The 25,084-nt window shown below is 43.9% G+C and overlaps 1 protein-coding gene across 1 annotated transcript; it reads left to right on the top strand.

Moving 5' to 3' along the window:
• The first annotated feature begins 538 nt into the window (after positions 1-538).
• On the top strand, positions 539-22,322 carry tectb (tectorin beta). The gene is made up of 11 exons (XM_071391112.1): positions 539-636; positions 1,187-1,262; positions 1,375-1,565; positions 1,724-1,875; positions 1,984-2,056; positions 2,349-2,452; positions 14,689-14,772; positions 14,947-15,109; positions 21,517-21,595; positions 21,909-21,941; positions 22,241-22,322. Exons 1-11 carry the CDS (start codon positions 634-636, stop codon positions 22,312-22,314), a joined length of 1,032 nt encoding a protein of 343 aa, XP_071247213.1. The 5' UTR covers positions 539-633; the 3' UTR covers positions 22,315-22,322.
• The last annotated feature ends 2,762 nt before the right edge of the window (positions 22,323-25,084 follow it).

Raw genomic sequence — 25,084 nt, 5'->3', positions numbered from 1 at the left:
CAAAGAGCTAAGAAGAGTGACCGTGTGTGTGTGTGTGTGTGTGTGTGTGTGTGTGTGTGTGTGTGTGTGTGTGTGTGTGTGTGTGTGTGTGTGTGTGTGTGTGTGTGTGTGTGTGTGTGTGTGTGTGTACCTCTCCCTTTCAGAGCATCTAACTTGCATAGAATCTTTAAGGTGAGAACATGCTTAGAATCAACACAATACTGATTCAAATATGTCTCTGGACGCAACACAGTCATGCTCAAGCCTTGATTATCGAATATAATTTAGAAGTATCAGAATAGAATAAGACATCAAAGGAATGTTAAAGACTAACGCAATGTTGAGTGTGCTGCAGTGATCCCCTGAGAAGTTAGTAATTTGAAAGTCAATGTCGTTTCCTTCACAGAGAGCTTTTGTGAGTAGCTCCACAATGGGCTTACCAATTTGGCACTGCCAAGTAGGGGACTTGAGATAGAGGAGAGGTGAGCGGGGTGGGGGAGTTCCTCTTACCGGTAAAGGTATAAAATCCACCCTCTTCGCTGTCTAGCTGTCAGTGGTGGCTAAAGTTCCCAGTCAGTCTATACATACCACGAAGACCCTCTGACGGAAACCTAGCCAGACTAGAACTAGCCGCCTACCCTTCATGAATCTTCTATGGTAAGGTTAAAGAGATGGTTCACTTAGGTTTAACCTTATTTAGGCCTTACCTAACGTGTTGTCATTTCATTCCATTTTTAAGTCTCTTAATTTTTTTTTTTTTTTAAACATCCGACATCTCCCTGCGAGCATTTTTAGACCATGTAGAAATCCTAATGGAAACGGACGTTATCAGCTCATGCCAATTAATACTAGAACTATGTATTGGTCATGTCTGTCTGTGACTGTGAAGCAGTTGTGAAGGAGTGGCTGGTTATTAAACCATGATTAAACAAAACAATGGCTTGGGATTTGACTCCCCTGGCTGCTATCGTGATCTCCGCTCAGAGACCAACGATGCTTCATCCCTCCACTCCAGTCCCTAACTTAATTTCACCCTAAAATCTTATTTTTCTTTCCATTTTGTTTGTACACTGTAATTCAGCTTTTAGCTGTGCATGTGTACAAGCTCAAATAAACCTTATTATATATGGGGAGATTATACGATTTTATGTTCTTATTGACTTATCATAGCAATGTGTTACAATTTAATTCTGATATTTATTTTCAGCCTTTGACAATGTCTGCTGTAAGCGCTCTACTACTGCTACTGCCTGTAGCGTGGACTTGTGCCCCCCAGAAAGCAGGTGAGTATTTTTTCCCTTAAAGAGAGTGTAATCGCTATCCATATGACACTATGGAACAGGTTCTATCAGCGTCCTCTAAGATCGGCTTTTCTCTGTGCTTGTTGTTCATCAGACTATGTGATGGTGTCGTGTTTCCCCAATGCCATCATTGCTAACGTCCCGGAGTGTCCCTACGGCTGGGAGATCGGCCAGCTGTCCCTAGGAGGGCTGTGTTACAGCGGTGTCAACAGCCCAGGGTACTTTCGCTTCACCATCCCTGACCTGACGCCCAAAAACAACTCGTACTGTGGCACTCACGCCGAGGTGAGACACTGAACGTACTTTTAATGGAGGGGGTAAGCTTGCCTGAGACATGAAGAGTTGCAGGTCTGAGCAAGGTATTCCAGCTAAATGCAAAGCGATGGGCCTAAAGAATCAACAACCCATCCTCATTCTTTGGCATGTCTGCAATTTTTTCCCAGTATATTGGTGGTAAAGACCCCAAGTATGTCTTCTACAACTCCATTGTGTCCAATGACACTTCACTAACAGTCAGAAACCAGCCGGTCAACTACACTTTCAGCTGCACGTACCGGGCCGCCTACTTGGTCAACAACGCCGTCTTCAGCCAAAGGTAAGCACCGATCCTGGCATTTAGGTCACCGCTGGTACCGTCTGGAAAGCGTTTGCATTCTAACCCAATGACTTGCAGCGTTTTTACTAAACCCTTTGCTTCTTCCAGAGTGGCTACAGTTTTTGTCAACAACGGGAGTTTAGGCACTTTTAGTTCACAGTTGTCTATGAACGTGTTCACGGTGAGTACCTTAAGTTTAGGTTCTCATCAACTTCCCGGACACAGATTAAGCCTAGTCTTGGACATTAAATGGAGATTCTCCATAAAGCATGCTTTTTAGTCCAGGACTAGGCTTAGTCTGGCCCCGTAAAACAGGTTCTTAGCTGCTTGAGTGTAAAACGTAATGCTAACATTAGTTTTGTAATATTATGGAGATAATAATTTGTCCATTACTTGTAAGGATCGCTCAAGTCGTAAAAGTCAACTTAATGTGAAAATAAATATAATTGACTAACCTGTGTTCATGTCTTTAGAATTCCAAGTTCCTGTATGCCAAAGACGCCCCCTATGTGATTGACACATCAGAGATTGGCTCTGAAGTGTTCATTGGGATTGAAGCCAAAGGACTCAGCAACAGGTACTCAAAATATACAGTATATACAGTTGAAGTCGGAAGTTTACATAAACTTAGGTTGGAGTCATTAAAACTTGTTTTTCAACCACTCCACAAATTTCTTGTTAACAAACTATAGTTTTGGCAAGTCGGTTAGGACATCTACTTTGTGCATGACACAGGTCATTTTTCCAAAAATTGTTTACAGACAGATTATTTCACTTGTAATTCACTGTATCACAATTCCAGTGGGTCAGAAGTTTACATACACTAAGTTGACTGTGCCTTTAAACAGCTTGGAAAATTCCAGACAATTATGTCATGGCTTTAGAAGGTTCTGATATGCTAATTTACATCATTTGAATCAATTGGAGGTGTACCTGTGGATGTATTTCAAGGCCTACAGATTACTGATTAAACTCAGTGCCTCTTTTCTTGACATCATGGGAAAATCAAAAGAAATCAGCCAATACCTCAGAAAAAAATTGTAGACCTCCACAAGTCTGGTTCATCCTTGGGAGAAATGTCCAAATACCTGAAGATACCACGTTCATCTGTACAAACAATAGTACGCAAGTATAAACACCATGGGACCACGCAGCCGTCATACCGCTCAGGAATGAGACACGTTCTGTCTCCTAAAGATGAACGTACTTTGGTGGGAAAAGTGCAAATCAATCCCAGAACAACAGCAAAGGACCTTGTGAAGATGCTGGAGGAAACAGGTACAAAACTATCTATATCCATAGTAAAACAAGTCCTATATTGACTTAACCTGAAAGGCCGCTCAGCAAGGAAGAAGCCACTGCTCCAAAACAGCCATACAAAAGCCAGACTAAGGTTTGCAACTGCACATGGGAACAAAGATCGTACTTTTTGGAGAAATGTCCTCTGGTCTGATGAAACAAAAATAGAACTCTTTGGCCATTATGATCATCGTTATCTTTGGAGGAAAAAGGGGGAGGCTTGCAAGCTGAAGAACACCATCCCAACCGTGAAACACGGGGGTAGCAACATCATGTTATGGGGGTGCTTTGCTGCAGGAGGGACTGGTGCCCTTTACAAAATAGATGGCATCATGAGGAAAGGAAAATTATGTGGATATATTGAAGCAACATCTCAAGACATGAGTCAGGAAGTTAAAGCTTGGTTGCGAATGGGTCTTCCAAATGGACAATGACCCCAAGCATACTTCCAAAGTTGTGGCAAAAAGGCTTAAGGACAACAAAGTCAAGGTATTGGAGTGGCCATCACAAATCCCTGACCTCAATCCCTTAGAAAATTGGTGGGCAGAAATGAAAAAGCGTGTGCGAGCAAGGAGGCCTACAAACCTGACTCAGTTACACCAGCTCTGTCAGGAGGAATGGGCCAAAATTCACCCAACTTATTGTGGGAAGCTTGTGGAAGGCTACCCAAAACTTTTGACCTAAGTTAAACAATTTAAAGGCAATGCTACAAAATACTAATTGAGAGTATGTAAACTTCTTGTAACGTTATTCGTCGTCGGATGAAGAGTAGTCGGACCAAAGCGCAGCGTGGTAAATGTTCATGTTATATTTTTATTAAAACAGAACACTAAACAAAAATAACAAAGAGAAGGAACGAAAACGAAACAGTCCTGTAAGGTGCAGCAACACAAAACAGAAAACAACTATCCACAAAACACAGGTGGGAAAAGGCTACCTAAGTATGGTTCTCAATCAGAGACAACGATAGACAGCTGCCTCTGTTTGAGAACCACACCCGGCCAAACACATAGAAATAGAAAACATAGAACAAAAACATAGAATGCCCACCCCAACTCACGCCCTGACCAACCAAAATAGAGACATAAAAAGGATCTCTAAGGTCAGGGCGTGACACTTCTGACCAACTGGGAATGTGATGAAAGAAATAAAAGCTGAAATAAATTATTCTCTCTACTAGTATTCTGACATTTCACATTATTAAAATGAAACACATTTTTACTTGGATTAAATGTCAGGAATTGTGAAAAACTGAGTTTAAATGTATTTGGCTGAGGTGTATGGAAACTTCCGACTTTAACTGTACGTATATATATTTTGCACATTTTAATTTATACTGAACAAAAATCAAAAAGCATTATGCAAAAATGTCAACAATTTTACTGAGTTACAGTTCAAATATGGAAATCACCAATTTAAATCAATTCATTAGGCCCTAATCTATGTATTTCAAATGACTGGGCAGGGGCTCAGCCATGGGTGTGCCTGGGAAGGAATATGCCCACCCACTGGGGTGCCAGTCCCAGCCAATCAGAATGAGTTTTTCCGCTCAAAAGAGCTTTATTACACAGAGAAATGCTCCTCAGTTCCATTACCTGTCCGGGGTGGCTGGTCTCAGATGATCCCACAGGTGAAGAAGCCAGATACAGAGGTCCTGAGCTGGAGTGGTTACATGTGGTCTGCAGGTGTGAGGCCGGTTGGAGGTACTGCCAAATTCTCTACAACAACGTTGGAGGCGGCTTATGGTAGAGAAATTATCATAAAATTATCTGGCAACAGCTCTGGTGGACATTCCTCCAGTCAGCATGCCAATTGCAAGCTTTGTGTTGTGTGACAAAACTGTACATTTTAGAGTGGCCTTTTATTGTCCCCCGCACAAGGCGCCCCTGTGTAATGATCATGCTTCTTAATAAGCTTCTTGATATGCCACACCTGTCAGGTGGATGGATTATCTTGGCAAAAGAGAAATGCTCACTAACAGGGATGTAATCAAATTTGTGCACAAAATTGGAGAGAAATAAGCTTTTTGTGCGTATGGAACATTTCTGGGATCTTTTATTTCAGCTCATGGGACCAACACTTTTCATGTTGCGTTTATATTTTTGTTCAGTATAGATATTCCTCACCCTGCATAAAGCAAATACACGTGACCAAATACGACAATATGTGAAAGTGGGGGAAAAACATACAGTTGAAGTCGGAAGTTTACATACACCTTAGCCAAATACATTTAAACTCAGTTTTTCACAATTCCTGACATTTAATCCTAGTAAAAATTCCCTGTCTTTGGTCAGTTAGTATCACCACTATATTTTAAGAATGTGAAATGTCAGAATAATAGTAGAGAGAAGAATGTATTTAAGCTTTTATTTCTTTCATCACATTCCCAGTGGGTCAGACATTTACATACACTCAATTAGTATTTGGTAGCATTGCCTTTAAATTGTTTAACTTGGGTCAAACGTTTCAGGTAGCCTTCCACAAGCTTCCCACAATGAGTTGGGGGAATTTTGTCCCATTCCTCCTGACAGAGCATGTGTAACTGAGTCGGGTTAGTAGAACTCCTTGCTCGCACACGCTTTTTCAGTTTTGCCCACAAATTTTCTATAGGATTGAGGTCAGGGCTTTGTGATGGCCACTCCAATACCTTGACTGTGTTGTCCTTAAGCAATTTTGCCACAACTTTGGAAGTATGCTTGGGGTCATTGTCCATTTGGAAGACCCATTTACAACCAAGCTTTAACTTCCTGACTGATGTCTTGAGATGTTGCTTCAATATATCCACATAATTTTCCTTTCCTCATGATGCCATCTATTTTGTGAAGTGCACCAGTCCCTCCAGCAGCAAAGCATCCCCACAACATGATGCTGCCACCCCCGTGCTTCATGGTTGGGATTGTGTTCTTTGGCTTGCAAGCATCCCCCTTTTTCCTCCAAACATAACGATGGTCATAATGGCCAAACAATGGCTATTTTTGTTTCATCAGACCAGAGGACATTTCTCCAAAAAGTATGATCTTTGTCCCCATGTGCAGTTGCAAACCGTAGTCTGGCTTTTTTATGGCAGTTTTGGAGCAGTGGCTTCTTCCTTGCATAGATAGCGGCCTTTCAGGTTATGTCGATATAGGACTCGTTTTACTGTGGATAATGGATACTTTTATACCTGTTTTCTCCAGCATCTTCACAAGGTCCTTTGTTGTTGTTCTGGGATTGATTTGCACTTTTCCCGCAAAAAGGCACTGAGTTTCAAGGTAGGCCTTGAAATACATCCACAGGTACACCTCCAATTGACTCAAATTATGTCAATTAGCCTATCAGAAGCTTCTAAAGCAATGACATCATTTTCTGGATTTTTCCAAGCTGTTTAAAGGTACAGTCAACTTAGTGTATGTAAACTTCTGATCCACTGGAATTGTGATACAGTGAATTATAAGTGAAATAATCTGTCTGTAAACAATTGTTGGAAAAATTACTTGTGTCATGCACAAAGTAGATGTCCTAACCGACTTGCCAAAACTATAGTTTGTTAACAAGAAATTTGTGGAGTGGTTATACAACGAGTTTTAATTACTCCAACCTAAGTGTATGTAAACTTCTGACTTCAACTGTAGGTGTTGGAGACAAACAGTGCCTTCAGAAAGTATTTATACCCCTTGACTGATTCCACATTTTGTTGTGCTACAGCCAGAATTCAAAATGTATTAAATTTATTCATTTTCTCTCACCCATTTACACACAATACCCCATAATGGCAAAATTAAAATATGTTTTTAGAAATGTTGGCAAATTTATTGAAAATGAAATACAGAAATATAGTATCTAATTTACATAGGTATTCACACCCCTGAGTCAATACATGCTAGAATCAACTTTGGCAGTGATTACAGCCGTGAGTCTTTATGGGTAAGTCTTTAAGAGCTTTGCACACCTTTAAAAATTCTCCAAGCTTTGTCAAATTGGCTGTTGATCATTGTTAGACAGCCATTTTCAAGTCCTGCCATAGATTTTCAAGTCGATTTAAGTCAAAACTGTAACCAGGCCACTCAGGAACATTCAACGTTGTCTTGCTAAGCAACTCCAGTGTATATTTGGCCTTGTGTTTTAGGTTATTGTCCTGTTGAAAGGGGAATTATTCTCCCAGTGCCTGGTGGAAAGCAGAATGAACCAGCTTTTCCTCTAGGATTTTGCCTGCGCTTAGCTCCATTCCATTTCTTTTTTTATCCATAATAATTCCTCAGTCCGTAACAATTACAAGCATACCCATAACATGATGCAGCCACCACTATGCTTGAAAATATGGAGTGAGGTACTCAGTAGTGGCACCTCTAGATGGGGAGGGGGGTACTGTCACACCCTGATCTGTTTCACCTGTCCTTGTGCTTGTCTCCACTCCTCCAGGTGTCACCCATCTTCCCCATTATCCCCAGGGTATTTATACCTGTGTTTTCTGTTTGTCCGTGCCAGTTCGTCTTGTTTTGTCAAGTCAACCAGCGCGTTACTCCGTGCTCCTGCTCTTTTCCTTTTCTCAGTTTTTGCTAGTCCTCCCGGTTTTGACCAAAGCCTGCCTTGACTCTGAACCTGCCTGCCTGACCATGCTGCCTGCTCTGACCTTGAGCCTGCCTGCCACTCTGTACCTCCTGGACTCTGACCTTGTTGTGATCTTTTGCCTGTCCATGACCATTATCTTGCCTGCCCCTTGGATACTAAGACATATCAGTGATTTAAACCATCTGCCTCCCATGTCTGCAGCTGTGTCTCGCCCTGGGCCCTTATAGTACGAACTGGCCATGACAGATCCAGCAGACTTGCACCAGCTCCGCCACGCTGTCTCCCTGCAGGTAGCCACCATTGGGAGGCATGAGGAGCTACTGCTGGAACTTTTGGAAGGGCTTCATTCCCTGACTGAACCCCACGACCAAGGGTTCAAGGCTATTATGGAGCAAATCAGTGAGTTAGCTCATAAGCAGCCTTCCACCTCTGAAACCACCCAGTAACCTGTCTACAATCCGTGGTGGGTTTGTACAGCCTAACCCGGCTCCCCGAGAACCCTGCTTACCTCCTCTGGAGCGATATTCTGGGGATCCTGGAACCTGCCAGGGTTTTCTTTTTCAGTGCTCCCTTATTTTTGAGCTACAGACATCTTCGTTCCCTTCGGACCGGTCGAAGATAGCGTATATTATTACGCTAATGACGGGAAGGGCCCTCTTCTGGGCTACGTAAGTTTGGGAGCAACAATCTGCCATTTGTCGTCATCTGGAAGATTTCATGGCAGAGGTGAGGAAGGTGTTTGATTCTCCAGTATCTGGGAGAGAGGTGGCCTGAAAACTACTTGAATTACGTCAAGACTCCCATTACTGTGGCAGACTACGCAGTAGATTTTCACACATTGGCCGCCAAGAGTGCCTGGAATCCGGAGTCCCAATTCGATACTTTCCTTCACAGACTTTCAGAGGAAATAAAAGATGAGCTAGCAGCTCGGGAGTTACCGCTGGGCCTCGATTCCCTTATTGCCCTTACTCTTAGGATTGATGGGCGTCTACAGGAACACAGGAGTGAGAGGAGGTCTGGTCTTGGACACACTTGTTCATCCGCTGCTGCTCGTACATATCCGAAGGAATCCGGAAGTCCCCGAAGGCTGTATTTCCGAGAAGACCTGAAGCCACCTGAGTTCCCTCAAGAATCATCGGCGACAGGTGAGTCAGATACACCGGAACATATGCAACTGGGCAGAGCTAGATTATCGCCTATGGAACCTTCACATAGGCTAAGTTCCAACAGTTGTCTGTACTGTGGGGCTGCGGAACATTATATAGCCACCTGCCCGGTTGAGACCTATTTCTTTAGGAGGTACAAGTACTCTGGTGAGCCAGACTGGGAATCCTTTATTTTCCATCAACCACATTCCCTTTTTTGTGATACTGCTGTGGGGAAACCAGTCTAAGTCTCTCCGGATGCTCATTGACTCTGGGGCGGATGAGAGTTTATGGACGCTACCCTAGTTTCTGAATTAGGTATCCCCACTCAACTCCTCTCTGTTCCCATGGACGCTAGAGCACTGGACGGCCGCTCCGTTGGTAGTTACCCACAGCACTTTTCCTGTTAATCTGCGGGTTTCAGGAAATCTCCTCAATGAGACCCCCGTGATCCTCTTGTGTTGGAATTTTCTTGGCTCCAAAAACACAACCCCGTTATTGACTGGACCACAAGTTCAATCCTGGGTTGGAGTCCGTTCTGCCATTCCCATTGCCTCAAAGCAGCGCAGCCTTCCCCGAGACAGCCTCCTCAGGGCTTAAGTCAAGCCACGGATTTCTCTACTGTCCCCGCAGAGTACCATGACCTGCCGGAGGTCTTCAGCAAGGCACGGGCTACTTCTCTTCCCCTGCATCGTCCCTACGATTGTGCCATTGACCTTCTCCCAGGCATCACACCACCTCGTGGTCGGCTATATTCCCTATCCGTCCCGGAGACCAAGGCCATGGAGCAGTATATTGAGGACTCTCTGGCTGCTGGAGGCATCCGTCCTTCTGCATCCCCTGCCAGCGCAGGGTTTTTCTTTGTGGAAAAGAAGGAAAAGACCCTGCGTCCGTGCATTGACTACCGGGGCCTTAATGACATAACGATCAAGAATCGTTACCCCCTACCACTCCTTCTTCGGCTTTCGAACCTCTCCGGGGGGTACCATCTTCTCCAAGCTGGACCTTCAGAATGCCTACCACCTGGTTCGGATACGCGAAGGGGATGAAGACAGCCTTCAATGTGGACATTATGAGTACCTGGTCATGCCGTTTGGACTCACCAACACCCCTGCGGTCTTCCAGGCCCTGGTAAACAATGTGCCCCGGGACATGTTAAATCATTTTGTGTTCGTCTATCTCAACAACATCCTGTTTTTTCAAGTTCTGCCCAATAACACATCCTCCATGTTCGACAAGTCCTTCAGCGCCTCCTGGAGAACCAGTTATTTGTGAATGCAGAGATGTGCGATTTCCACCGTTTTACCCTCTCCTTTCTGGGATATGTCATCGCAAAAGGAAATGTCCAGATGGACCCGAAAAAGGTGAAAGCAGTAGTGGATTGGTCCCAACCTACGTCCAGGGTGCAGCTACAACGTTTCCTGGGGTTTGCCAATTTCTACCGCCGTTTCATTCGAGGCTACAGCACCCTGGTGGGCCCCCTCTCGGCACTCACCTCTCCAAAGATAACGTTCACATGGTCCCCAGCGGTTGACAGAGCCTTTGTGGACCTGAAGCATCGGTTCACTACAGCCCCATCCATGTCCATCCGGACCTGTCCTGTCAGTTTGTGGTTGAGGTTGATGCTTCTGATGTTGGAGTGGGGGCTATCCTATCCCAGCGATCCGTCCAGGACCAAAAGCTCCATCCCTGTTCCTTCCTGTCCCATCGTCTCAACTCTGCAGAAAGAAACTATAACGTGGGTAACCGAGAACTCCTGGCGATCAAGATTCGACTGGAGGAGTGGAGACGCTGGTTGGAGGGAGCACAACATCCGTTTTTGGTTCGGACCGACAACAAGAATTTGGAATATCTCCAAACAGCCAAGCGCCTTAACTCCAGGCAGGCCGGTTGGGCTCTGTTATTCACCAGGTTCAACTTCTCCATTTCCTATCACCCAGGGTCCAAGAATGTTCAACCTGACACCTTCTCTCACCGGTACAGTCCCGCTGCCACATCCTCTGACTCAGAGACCATCCTCCCTACCTCATGTGCTTGCGGTTGCTGTGGGCTGGGGTATTGAGACCCTGGTCTGGAAGGCACAACGTTCCCAGCCTGCCCCTGGAGGGGGCCCGGCTAACCGGTTGTTCGTCCCCAATTCAGTCCAGTCCTGGAATGGGCTCATTCCTCCAGGCTTACCTGTCATCCGGGTTCCCGTCGAACCCTGGCCTTCCTCCGACAACGTTTCTGGTGGCTCACAATGGTTCCTGACGCCTCTGCCTTTCGTCGCCGCGTGCACCGTTTATGCTCAGAATAAGACTCAGCGGCAAGCCCCTTCCGGCCTACTTCAGCCACTACCTGTCCCTCATCGTCCCTGGTCCCATATCTCCCCACTTTGTTACTGGGCTCCCTCCGTCTGATGGCAACACCATCATTCTGACGGTAGTGGATTGGTTTTCCAAGGCCGCCCATTTCATCCCTCTCCCCAAACTACTCTCTGCCAAAGAGATGGCCAAGTTCATGGTGCAGCACGTCTTCAGGATCCACGGACTCCCGGTGGACATGGTCTCCAACCGGGGTCCTCAGTTCTTGTCTCAGTTCTGGAAGGCGTTCTGCCCCTTATTGGGTCGTCGGCCAGCCTGTCCTCCGGATTCCATCCCCAATCCAACGGCCAGTCGGAGCGAGCACACCAAGACCTGGAAACAACCTTAAGATGCCTCATCTCGACCAACCCCACTACCTGAAGCCAACAACTGGCCTGGGCAGGAAGTCAACATACCCTCGGCCCAGATGTTCATCCGCCACTGTCGGGCGGCGCTTCTCAAGACCAACTCCAGGTATCGTTGACAAGCGGACTGCCGCCGGACTCCAGCTCCTTGCTATCGCATTGGGCAGAGGGTATGTCTAGCCACATGGGACCTGCCCCTTCGGGTGGAGTCCCGCAAACTTTCCCCCCGTTTCATTGGCCCTTTCCCCATCTCTAGAGTCCATCGTTCCACTGCTGTTTGTCTTTTGTTACCCTGTACCCTCCATATTCACCCTACGTTCCATGTGTCTAGGATTAAGCCCGTGTCTCATACCCCTTTGTCTTCTGTTTCCAGGTCCATCCCTACGCCCCTTGTCATCGATGGCCATCCGGCTTACACGGTGAGATGCCTCCTGAGTGTTCGACCGCGGGGCAGGGGTTTCCAGTACCTGGTTGACTGGGAGGGTTATGGCCTGGAGGAGAGGTGCTGGGTACCCGCTAGAGACATCCTGGACCCAGCCCTCATCACCGACTTCCACCGCCGGCACCCCGGTCAACCAGGTATGCGCCCAGGTAGGACACCAGGTGGCACCTCTAGATGGGGAGGGGGGTACTGTCACACCCTGATCTGTTTCACCTATCCTTGTGCTTGTCTCTACCCCCTCAAGGTGTCACCCATCTTCCCCATTATCCCCTGGGTATTTATACTTGTGTTTTCTGTCTGTGCCAGTTCGTCTTGTTTTGTCAAGTCAACCAGCGTGTTACTCCGTGCTCCTGCTTTTTCCTTTTCTCTGTTTTTTGCTAGTCCTCCCAGTTTTGACCCAAGCCTGCCTTGACTCTGAACCCACCTGCCTGACCATACTGCCTGCCCTGACCTAGAGCCTGCCTGCCACTCTGTACCTCCTGGACTCTGACCTTGTTATGATCTTTTGCCTGTCCACGACCATTATCTTGCCTGCCCCTTGGATACTAATAAATGTCAGAGACTCAAACCATCTGCCTCCCGTGTCTGCATCTGGGTCTCGCCCTGTGCCCTTATAGTATTGTATTTTCGAAAAACAACGCTTTGTATTCACGACAAAAAAGTTAATTTCTTTGACACATTTTTTGCAGTATTACTTTAGTGGCTTGTTGCAAACAGGATGCTTGTTTATGAATATTTTTATTCTGTACAGGCCTCCTCCTTTACACTCCGTCAATTAGGTTAGTGTTGTGGAGTAACTACAATGTAGTTGTTTTATCCTATCACACTCATTAAACTCTGTAACTGTTTTAAAGTCACCACTGGTGTCAAGGATTCCCCCGGTACTGCTGCTCATTCCGTGCACCAGCTCCAGAGGTCTACGTCACCGGCCTCTAGGCATCACTGAACTGTTTCATTATACACACCTGGTTCCCATTCCCCCTGATTAGTAGTTGTATATGTGCCCTCTGTTCACCATTGTTTTGTCGTTTATTGTTACCACGTCTGTTGGTCCTGTAAGTACCCGTGCTGTTGTATCGGCTTCCAAGCTGCGTGTATTATGTACTCGTTATTCCAGGTCTCGTCCCGTGTATTTGCGGTTTAATCTTGCTCTTTTGTTTGGGTTACATACCTGTTTTGTATACGTGTTTGTTCTGGGCTTTGTCCCCGTGGCTTTCATGGCATGTTGTATTTTTGGGTGGAGTATTAATTAACTGGACAGTAGCGTCCCACCGGGCCAACATCCGGTAAAATTGCAGAGCGCAAAATTCAAACTACAGAATTATAAATATTTAGCTTACATAAAATCACAAGTGTAATACATAAAAAATAAAGCTTAACTTCTTGTTAATCCAGTTACTGTGTCAGATTTCAAAAAGGCTTTACGGCGAAAGCACACCAAGCGATTATCGGAGGACAGCGCCCCGCATACAAAAGCATGAAAAACATATTTCAACCAGGCAGGTACGCCACGAAAGTCAGAAATAGTGATATAATAAATGCCTTACCTTTGATGATCTTCTTCTGTTGGCACTCCAAAAGGTCCCAGATACATCACAAATGGTCCTTTTGTTTGATAATGTCCTTTATATCCATAAAAACTCAGCTTAGCTGGCGCGCTTCAGTCAATAATTCCCTCCATCAAAATGCATACAAAATTAATCCCAAACGTTACTAATAACTTTTCCAAACAAGTCAAACAACGTTTATAATCCAACCTTAGGTACTCTAATACGTAAATAAACAATAAAATTTAAGACAGAGAATCGTTATAGTCTTTACCGGAGAAAAACACCAAAGAACGCGCACTCTTCCACACGCTTGGAAACACTACAGCCAAAATGGGAGCCACCTAGAAAAACAAAACTTTCTGGCTCATTTTTCCAAAAACCAGCATGAAACTCTTTCTAAAGACTGTTGACATCTAGTGGAAGCCCTAGGAACTGCAATCTGGGAGGATTTTGCCAGCTATTGTGAAAAGTGACAGCTATTGAAAATAGTGGTAGGCTCAAATATATTTTTGGGGTTGGTTTGTCCTCTGGGTTTCGCCTGCCATATCAGTTTTGTTATACTCACAGACATAACTTTAACAGTTTCAGAAACTTTTGAGTATTTTCTATCCAAATCTACCATTTATATGCATATCCTAGCTTCTGGGCCTGAGTAACAGGCAGTTTACTTTGGGCACGATTTTCATCCGGACGTGAAAATACTGCCCCCTACCCAAGAGAGGTTAAAACCCCCTATTAAGTATTCCTGCGCCTGTCTCCATTCCTTTATACAATGTATAAATTGGCCTCATGGTGATTCTCTGAGCAGTTTACTTCATCTCCACTTTTCACATTTAATTGATTTGTAAACATAATTCCACGTTGACATTATGGGGTATTGTGTGTAGGCCAATGATGTAATCCATCAGTCTGTAACACAACAAAATGTGGAATAAGTCAAGGGGTGTGAATAATTTCTGAAGGCACTGTATTTGTATCATGCAACATTCATTCACCCTTAAAGAGAACACCTCTCTGGATAGAAATTAAGAAAAAGAAGTGGATGATAACACAAAACAGGGGGACGTGCCCCCAGATCCCCCTCTCTTGAATATAATTGTCCAACATTCTTTGCTCCCCCAGATTCAAAGTGGTGATAAGCAACTGCTGGGCGACACCCACTCCTTACTCAATAGACAAGAAGAGGTGGAATCTCATCATCAACAGGTATTTCAGTGGTAACCAACCTAATTCGCACTGCTTGCTGATCAAACCCCAACTTTGTGGAATAAACAAATTCATACTGAATTGCATTGAACTTTCGTACAGGTGATACAGCTCTTCCTATATTTTCCAAACATTTTATCAAACATTCAATCAATTGAGGTCTCTCGTTCACAGCTGCTCGTATGATAAAACTGTGAACGTTTTCGAGAACGCCAAAGACAGCCGCTCCATGTTCAAGTTCAACTCATTCCGCTTCCAGCGCCAGGAGAAGGTGTCCACTGTTTGGCTTCACTGCGAGGTTGGGGTTTGTGACGGGGAAAAACTCTCATGTCAGCCAGTAAGTATGACATTTTACCATCCTACATATGTAACATGGGACATTTGTGATGAATAAGCAAAACTAACGGAGTCATTACATTTGCGTAGTCGCCAGGAAGTCGACACTGGATAAGGGTCTTTCTATAAACTAGGGTACCAGTGAGCGTAGTATGTGGACAACTGTTTACAGCTGTTACGAAGTCATTAATAATAATAATTAGCTAAACAAATTCATTTGAATACATTACGATATAAAGGGGGAACATAGATACATTCAATTTAATTCATGAGTTGAATCAAAACCTTTCTCATGCTTGGCATCTTCACAGATTTGGCAAATATCATGTGACATAAAACATGAACTTTCTCTCCTTATATTTATGATACTATTAGTCGTTATCATATACTAATCATTTAAGAATTAAATTACACATTGAACTTGATTCTGTAAAATTCCTGGATAATGCTGTTGGAGTCAGGTTTCATGGGCACACATATCCAAAATATTTATGCGATTGCAAAATTGAATGATTCTAACAGAACGAGTAACATGACTAATAAAACAAAAATCTATACTGTCATTAAGGGGGTTCTTCAATAATTACGCATAATAGTTGTTTGATGTCTAGCTGTTTAGTTGTGGGGACATTATTGCGCAATACCAGCTGATTCAGGAAAGGCTTTTATGGATGACAGTCAAGTGATAAAGAGCTTGTGTGATACTGCACGTGTTTTGAACAACAGCCAAAGTGAGGGAATTAATGTGGATCTTGAGGATTGACAGAACATTGGTGTCTATGTTAGGCGGTCAAGATAGTCTATGTCATAGCCAAAATTAGGTCAAGATTCCTGAGGTATATTTCTGCATATACAGTGGGGAGAACAAGTATTTGATACACTGCCGATTTTGCAGGTTTTCCTACTTACAAAGCATGTAGAGGTCTGTAATTTTTATCATAGGTACACTTCAACTATGAGAGACGGAATCTAAAACAAAAATCCAGAAAATCACATTGTATGATTTTTAAGTAATTAATTTGCATTTTATTGCATGACATAAGTATTTGATACATCAGAAAAGCAGAACTTAATATTTGGTACAGAAACCTTTGTTTGCAATTACAGAGATCATACGTTTCCTGTAGTTCTTGACTAGGTTTGCACACACTGCAGCAGGGATTTTGGCCCACTCCTCCCTACAGATCTTCTCCAGATCCTTCAGGTTTCGGGGCTGTCGCTGGGCAATACGGACTTTCAGCTCCCTCCAAAGATTTTCTATTGGGTTCAGGTCTGGAGACTGGCTAGGCCACTCCAGGACCTTGAGATGCTTCTTACGGAGCCACTCCTTAGTTGCCATGGCTGTGTGCTTCGTGTCGTTGTCATGCTGGAAGACCCAGCCACGACCCATCTTCAATGCTCTTACTGAGGGAAGGAGGTTGTTGGCCAAGATCTCGCGATACATGGCCCCATCCATCCTCCCCTCAATACGGTGCAGTCGTCCTGTCCCCTTTGCAGAAAAGCATCCCCAAAGAATGATGTTTCCACCTCCATGCTTCACGGTTGGGATGGTGTTCTTGGGGTTGTACTCATACTTCTTCTTCCTCCAAACACGGCGAGTGGAGTTAGACCAAAAAGCTCTATTTTTGTCTCATCAGACCACATGACCTTCTCCCATTCCTCCTCTGGATCATCCAGATGGTCATTGGCAAACTTCAGACAGGCCTGGACATGCACTGGCTTAAGCAGGGGGACCTTGCGTGCGCTGCAGGATTTTAATCCATGACGGCGTAGTGTGTTACTAATGGTTTTCTTTGAGACTGTGGTCCCAGCTCTCTTCAGGTCATTGACCAGGTCCTGCCGTGTAGTTCTGGGCTGATCCCTCACCTTCCTCATGATCATTGATGCCCCACGAGGTGAAATCTTGCATGGAGCCCCAGACCGAGGGTGATTGACCGTCATCTTGAACTTCTTCCATTTTCTAATAATTGCGCCAACAGTTGTTTCCTTCTCACCAAGCTGCTTGCCTATTGTCCTGTAGCCCATCCCAGCCTTGTGCAGGTCTACAATTTTATCCCTGATGTCCTTACACAGCTCTCTGGTCTTGGCCATTGTGGAGAGGTTGGAATCTGTTTGATTGAGTGTGTGGACAGGTGTCTTTTATACAGGTAACGAGTTCAAACAGGTGCAGTTAATACAGGTAATGAGTGGAGAACAGGAGGGCTTCTTAAAGAAAAACTAACAGGTCTGTGAGAGCCGGAATTCTTACTGGTTGGTAGGTGATCAAATACTTATGTCATGCAATAAAATGCAAATTAATTATTTAAAAATCATACAATGTGATTTTCTGGATTTTTGTTTTAGATTCCGTCTCTCACAGTTGAAGTGTACCTATGATAAAAATTACAGACCTCTACATGCTTTGTAAGTAGGAAAACCTGCAAAATCGGCAGTGTATCAAATACTTGTTCTCCCCACTGTATGTTATGTACGCCTCTTGGAGGGAACGTAACACCCTGCTACACTCAACTCCCCGTGGAGTGAAAGAGGTATGTGACTGCAGGTGCGGGTAAGGATGACAAAGGCAGAATATATTACCGTTTACAGGGAATATATTTCCTTCACGCGGTAATTTGGGGAAAAGCGGCTGGTCGGAACCAAAGCAAAGAAAGTTAAAGTTAAAGAGCTCCCTCTCCTACCTTACGTACCCACCCACAACTTACCTAACTAGCACCAACTGGTGCACTAACCAAAACACAGGGGATGGTCCGCCCAGGTCTTACCTAGTGTGGATAGACATAGTACGTACCACGGGTATATGTATGCCCGCAGGCCTCTTGCCTAAGCACTCCGAAGGTGCCTTACCCTTCCCCCCAGGAACAAATTAAACAAAATAATACACACTTAAAGTGAACAATTTCACTAATCAAAATCACAGTCCTACAGCATACATCAGCAGGACCAGCTACAAAATACTTTACAATAATTCATAAATCCCAACAACACAGGACATACCAAGAAGCTCTCTCCTCCTAACAAAGGAACACTGGCTTTTAAAGCTGCAGAAGGAGTCGGTAATTGAAAACAGCTGTATCTCCTAATGAGAGCTCCGATCATCAATGGGGCTGACCAATCAGCTGCTTAGGACTTCAGGAAGCCATTTCCTGAAATACACACATAAACACATACAAACCCAAAACAACACAGAAACTGGGGAACGTAACAATATAAATCCAAAAAACAACTTGATATGGGGTGGGTGGGGTTAAATTTGAACTGTCTGTCATTGGTCAGGTGCACAGCCAATACTTCCAGTCCTTTCAAAATAGGAGGTAGCCTAGCGGTTAACCTCTTCCAGACAGTTGTACAGAGCAGATGTTGAGGGGCTAGGGGTTGTTTTTGGAAGCAGTGGGTATTTTGGTAGCTCAGTCTCTCAGTCAGTCTGACACTGTCTAAAAATATGAATAGCTGTCAACTACTTGCATCCTCTGTCCTTGAGAATCTCAATTGCATGATTCATCGCATCCTCGCTCCTCGTCTCCTTCTCAAAATCCATTGGATGAGAAGGTCAGAGGTCCCTCCCCTCAACTTCTTATCTAATGGGTATTGAGAAGGAGGCGAGGAGAGAGTATGTGAGGAAATGCAATTGAGATTCTTCCCTTGTTCCCTCCATTCCTCACCTCCCTCTCAAAGTACATTGTGGGAGAGAACTAAGGCTTCCTCCCCTCGGGCTCCAATGCACTTTCAAGGAGAGGCAAGGAGTATTGGAAAAAGACAGAGGAAGCAAGAATTTGATGGCTAGGTTTCAGATACAGACTCACTCACACCACACACACAGACAGGCTTGTACAGCTAACCTTGTGGGGACACACAATTCAGTCCCATTCAAAATCCTATTTTCTCTAACTGCTAAACCTAACCCTAACCAGTACACTTACCCTAAACCAAAAACCTAACACTAACCCTAAAACTAACCCTACCCTTAATGTAATTCTATTTTTAACCTTAACCCTGAACCCCCTATAAATAGCATTTGACCTCATACAATGTCCCCAGTTGGTCAAATGTTTGTTAGTAAACTATTCTTGTGGGGACTTCTGGTCCCCACAAGAATAGTTAAAACACGTCCACACACACAATATTGAAGAGTTTACTGATTTTGTGGTGTCCATTTTTAATGTGACATTTTTAATATTTTGTTGGTGCTAGGTGGAGTTATGGCATCATTGTGCTTATCTAGAATCTTATTTTTTTATTTCACCTTTATTTAACCAGGTAGGCAAGTTGAGAACAAGTTCGACCTGGGACCTGGCCAAGATAAAGCAAAGCAGTTCGACACATACAACAACACAGAGTTACAGATGGAGTAAAGCAAACATACAGTCAGTAATACAGTAGAAAAATAAGTATATATACAATGTGAGCAAGTGAGGTGAGATAAGGGAGGTAAAGGCAAAAAAAAGGCCATGGTGGCGAAGTAAATACAATATAGCAAGTAAAACACTGGAATGGTAGATTTGCAATGGAAGAATGTGCAAAGTAGAGATATAAATAATGGGGTGCAAAGGAGCAAAATAAATAAATCAATAAATACAGTAGGGGGAGAGGTAGTTGTTTGGGCTAAATTATAGATAGGCTATGTACAGGTGCAGTAATCTGTGAGCTGCTCTGACAGCTGGTGCTTAAAGCTAGTGAGGGAGATAAGTGTTTCCAGTTTCAGAGATTTTTGTAGTTCATTCCAGTCATTGGCAGCAGAGAACTGGAAGGAGAGGCGGCCAAAGGAAGAATTGGTTTTGGGGGTGACCAGAGAGATATACCTGCTGGAGCGCGTGCTACAGGTGGGTGCTGCTATGGTGACCAGCGAGCTGAGATAAGGGGGGACTTTACCTAGCAGGGTCTTGTAGATGACCTGGAGCCAGTGGGTTTGGCGACGAGTATGAAGCGAGGGCCAGCCAACGAGAGCGTACAGGTCGCAGTGGTGGGTAGTGTATGGGGCTTTGGTGACAAAACGGATGGCACTGTGATAGACTGCATCCAATTTATTGAGTAGGGTATTGGAGGCTATTTTGTAAATGACATTGCCGAAGTCGAGGATTGGTAGGATGGTCAGTTTTACAAGGGTATGTTTGGCAGCATGAGTGAAGGATGCTTTGTTGCGAAATAGGAAGCCAATTCTAGATTTAACTTTGGATTGGAGATGTTTGATGTGAGTCTGGAAGGAGAGTTTACAGTCTAACCAGACACCTAGGTATTTGTAGTTGTACACATATTCTAAGTCAGAACCGTCCAGAGTAGTGATGTTGGACGTGCGGGCAGGTGCAGGCAGCAATCGGTTGAAGAGCATGCATTTAGTTGTACTTGTATTTAAGAGCAATTGGAGGCCACGGAAGGGGAGTTGTATGGCATTGAAGCTCGTCTGGAGGGTTGTTAACACAGTGTCGTCTGCATAGAGGTGGATCAGAGACTCACCAGCAGCAAGAGCGACATCATTGATGTATACAGAGAAGAGAGTCGGTCCAAGAATTGAACCCTGTGGCACCCCCATAGAGACTGCCAGAGGCCCGGACAACAGGCCCTTCGATTTGACACACTGAACTCAATCAGAGAAGTAGTTGGTGAACCAGGCGAGGCAATCATTTGAGAAACCAAGGCTATCGAGTCTGCCGATGAGGATGTGGTGATTGACAGAGTCGAAAGCCTTGGCCAGGTCAATGAATACGGCTGCACAGTATTGTTTCTTATCGATGGCGGTTAGGATATCGTTTAGGACCTTGAGCTTTGCTGAGGTGCACCCATGACCAGCTCTGAAACCAGATTGCATAGCGGATGGTGGGATTCGAAATGGTCGGTAATCTGTTTGTTGACTTGGCTTTCAAAGACCTTAGAAAGTTAGGGTAGGATAAATATAGGTCTGTAGTAGTTTGGGTCAAGAGTGTCCCCCCCTTTGAAGAGGGGGATGACCGCAGCTGCTTTCCAATCTTTGGGAATCTCAGACGACACAAAAGAGAGGTTGAACAGGCTAGTAATAGGGGTTGCAACAATTTCGGCAGATAATTTTAGAAAGAAAGGGTCCAGATTGTCTAGCCCGGCTGATTTGTAGGGGTCCAGATTCCTGTAACTACACATGTGAAGCTGCAAGAAAATCATATTTAAATGTATATCCAACAATTTTGAAATGTTGACGCTGACGTTGGCCCCTTTATTTATAGAATGACCCATAAATGCAAACTCTGTCATTGCACCTAAAAACTGCTGAAGTGTAATGCCTTCCACTCACTGTCCAATTAAAATGCATACTTTTTACTTATCTGCAAATTCCAGTTTCGTGCATTCACAACACACCTAACCCATTACATCTATCAGGAGTTGGTTGTATACAGCTCTGATCAGCAAAGAGGTCATTAAACACTATCTTCTAATCTTTTTAAGGGCCCATGCACTGCCAGAAGCCTCCCTTCTGAAGCAGAGCCAAGTGGCGGTATCCTCACCACAGAGTTCCACTTTAAAGGTATGTATTTTTCATCTTGATGTAACATTTCCTGACCTATCACTTGTGGTTCCCCTTTGCCTATGTAACAACTAAGGGGTGGTATAGTCTATACGTGCAATATAATGTAACATAGCATTAGAGGCTCCTTTTTGTCTTTGTTTCACGTTTTTATTTTTTAATAATTGAAAATCAGTTAATAAATTAGTCATTGTTTTCAATATTCTTAACACCAGCAAGGTGCCAAGGTCTTGCTTGTGCTGTACGGTGTAACGTTTAACTTCCATCATAATTTGCTGTCTGCCTTTCTATTATGTCTCACTGTTTCCCACAGCTAATGAATCTTCCAATAATGAACACATCACAGGTAATTATCGAAGAGCCGATCACATGGCATAATTACATAAAAAATCTATATGGCCTATTTTCAATAAGTTGACATGTAACCTTTGAGTTTAATGTTGTGTTAATAATGCTGCTGCTGAATCCGAAATAGGACGTTTGCTGAAGTGACGCATTTATGCTGAAACAGTACATTTATGCTTGAAAAAAGGCTCCGTACCTTTTTTTATTATCCCAAAAATTAGTACTATTCTAGTGTATTGTAAGTGCATTTATGATGTCCTCCAATTTGTGATTCTCTTATCTCTTTCCTGTTTCTCCCAGGCACGTCTCTATGTATCCTGTGTATAGTCCTGGTAAACACACTGTTGGGTTGTGTGAATATCCCCAAATTGTAGAATATATACAGTGGGGCAAAAAAGTATTTAGTCAGCCACCAATTGTGCAAGTTCTCCCACTTAAAAAGATGAGAGAGGCCTGTAATTTTCATCATAGGTACACTTCAACTATGACAGACAAAATGAGGAAAAAAATCCAGAAAATCACATTGTAGGATTTTTAATGAATTTATTTGCAAATTATGGTGGAAAATAAGTATTTGGTCAATAACAAAAGTTTATCTCAATACTTTGTTATATACCCTTTGTTGGCAATGACAGAGGTCAAACGTTTTCTGTAAGTCTTCACAAGGTTTTCGCACACTGTTGCTGGTATTTTGTCCCATTCCTCCATGCAGATCTCCTCTAGAGCAGTGATGTTTTGGGGCTGTTGCTGGGCAACACGGACTTTCAACTCCCTCCAAAGATTTTCTATGGGGTTGAAATCTGGAGACTGGCTAGGCCACTCCAGGATCTTGAAATGCTTCTTACGAAGCCACTCCTTCGTTGCCCGGGCGGTGTGTTTGGGATGATTGTCATGCTGAAAGACCCAGCCACGTTTCATCTTCAATGCCCTTGCTGATGGAGGGAGGTTTTCACTCAAAACCTCACGATACATGGCCCCATTCATTCTTTCCTTTACACGGATCAGTCGTCCTGGTCCCTTTGCAGAAAAACAGCCCCAAAGCATGATGTTTCCACCCCCATGCTTCACAGTAGGTATGGTGTTCTTTGGATGCAACTCAGCATTCTTTGTCCTCCAAACACGACGAGTTGAGTTTTTACCAAAAAGTTATATTTTGGTTTCATCTGACTATATGACATTCTCCCAATTTTCTTCTGGATCATCCAAATGCTCTCTAGCAAACTTCAGACGGGCCTGGACATGTACTGGCTTAAGCAGGGGGACACGTCTGGCACTGCAGGATTTGAGTCCCTGGCGGCGTAGTGTGTTATCGATGGTAGGCTTTGTTACTTTGGTCCCAGCTCTCTGCAGGTCATTCACTAGGTCCCCCCGTGTGGTTCTGGGATTTTTGCTCACCGTTCTTGTGATCATTTTGACCCCACGGGGTGAGATCTTGCATGGAGCCTCAGATCGAGGGAGATTATCAGTGGTCTTGTATGTCTTCCATTTCCTAATAATTGCTCCCACAGTTGATTTCTTCAAACCAAGCTTCTTACCTATTGCAGATTCAGTCTTCCCAGCCTGGTGCAGGTCTACAATTTTGTTTCTGGTGTCCTTTGACAGCTCTTTGGTCTTGGCCATAGTGGAGTTTGGAGTGTGACTGTTTGAGGTTGTGGACAGGTGTCTTTTAAACTGATAACAAGTTCAAACAGGTGCCATTAATACAGGTAACGAGTGGAGGACAGAGGAGCCTCTTAAAGAAGAAGTTACAGGTCTGTAAGAGCCAGAAATCTTGCTTGTTTGTAGGTGACCAATTACTTATTTTCCACCATAATTTGCAAATAAATTCATTAAAAATCCTACAATGTGATTTTCTGGATTTTTTTTCCTCATTTTGTCTGTCATAGTTGAAGTGTACCTATGATGAAAATTACAGGCCTCTCTCATCTTTTTAAGTGGGAGAACTTGCACAATTGGTGGCTGACTAAATACTTTTTTGCCCCACTGTAAATGCATTAGAACTGTATGTGTGGAAAAACTACTACACTTTCGGAGAGGATATGAAACTACATAGACATGCTGGACACATATACTGACAAGGATATAGACTACCGGTCTAAAGTTTGGACACACCTACTCATTCAAGAGTTTTTCTTTATTTTGTACTATTTTCTACATCGTAGAATAATAGTAAAGACATCAAAACTATTAAATAAGACATATGGAATCATGTAGTAACCAAAAAAGTGTTAAACAAAACCAAATATATTTTATATGAGATTCTTCAAAAGCCACCCTTTGCCTTGATGACAGCTTTGCACACTCTTGGCATTCTATCAACCAGCTTCACCTGGAATTATTTTCCAACAGTCTTGAAGGAGTTCCCACATATGCAGAGCACTTGTTGCCTGCTTTTCCTTCAGTCTCCCAAACCATCTCAATTTGGTTGAGGTTGGGAGATTGTGGAGGCCAGGTCATCTGATGCAGCACTTCATCACCCTCCTTCTTGGTAAAATAGCCCTTACACAGCCTGGAGATGTGATGGGTCATTGTCCTGTTGAAAAACAAATGATAGTCCCACAGAGCCCAAACCAGATGGGATGGCGTATCACTGCAGAATGCTGTGGTAGCCATGCTGGTTAAGTGTGCCTTGAATTCTAATTAAATCCCAGAGTGTTACCAGCAAAGCACCCTTACACCATAACACCTCCTCCATGCCTTACGGTGGGAAATACACAGGCGGAGATCATTCGTTCACCCACACCGCGACTCACAAAGACACGGTGGTTGGAACCAAAAATTGCCAATTTGAACTCCAGACCAAACAACAAATTTCCACCGGTCTAATGTCCATTGCTCGTGTTTCTTGGCCCAGGCAAATCTCTTCTCATTGGTGTCCTTTATTAGTGGTTTCTTTGCAGCAATTCGACTATGAAGGCCTGATTCACACAGTCTCCTCTGAACAGTTGATTTTGAGATGTGTCTGTGACTTGAACTGTGTGAAGCATTTATTTGGGCTGCAATTTCTGAGGCTGGTAAGTCTAATGAACTTACCCTTCGCAGCAGAGGTAACTCTGGGTCTTACATTCCTGTGCCAATCCTCATGAGAGCCAGTTTCATCATAGCGCTTGATGGTTTTTGCCTCTGCACTTGAAGAAACTTTCA

The sequence above is a fragment of the Salvelinus alpinus genome, chromosome 3 (genome assembly GCF_045679555.1).
Source record: "Salvelinus alpinus chromosome 3, SLU_Salpinus.1, whole genome shotgun sequence".
Taxonomy (NCBI): domain Eukaryota; kingdom Metazoa; phylum Chordata; class Actinopteri; order Salmoniformes; family Salmonidae; genus Salvelinus; species Salvelinus alpinus.
Note: the sequence above shows the minus strand (reverse complement) of the source record. Positions and strands in the feature narration are given on the sequence as shown.

What these genes read in the sequence shown, in the direction of transcription:
- tectb (XM_071391112.1), top strand. An exon ending in AACGCCGTCTTCAGCCAAAG is followed by an intron (nt 1,876 to 1,983) that starts GTAAGCACCGAT and finishes TGCTTCTTCCAG; the next exon opens with AGTGGCTACAGTTTTTGTCA. An exon ending in TGGAATCTCATCATCAACAG is followed by an intron (nt 14,773 to 14,946) that starts GTATTTCAGTGG and finishes TCTCGTTCACAG; the next exon opens with CTGCTCGTATGATAAAACTG.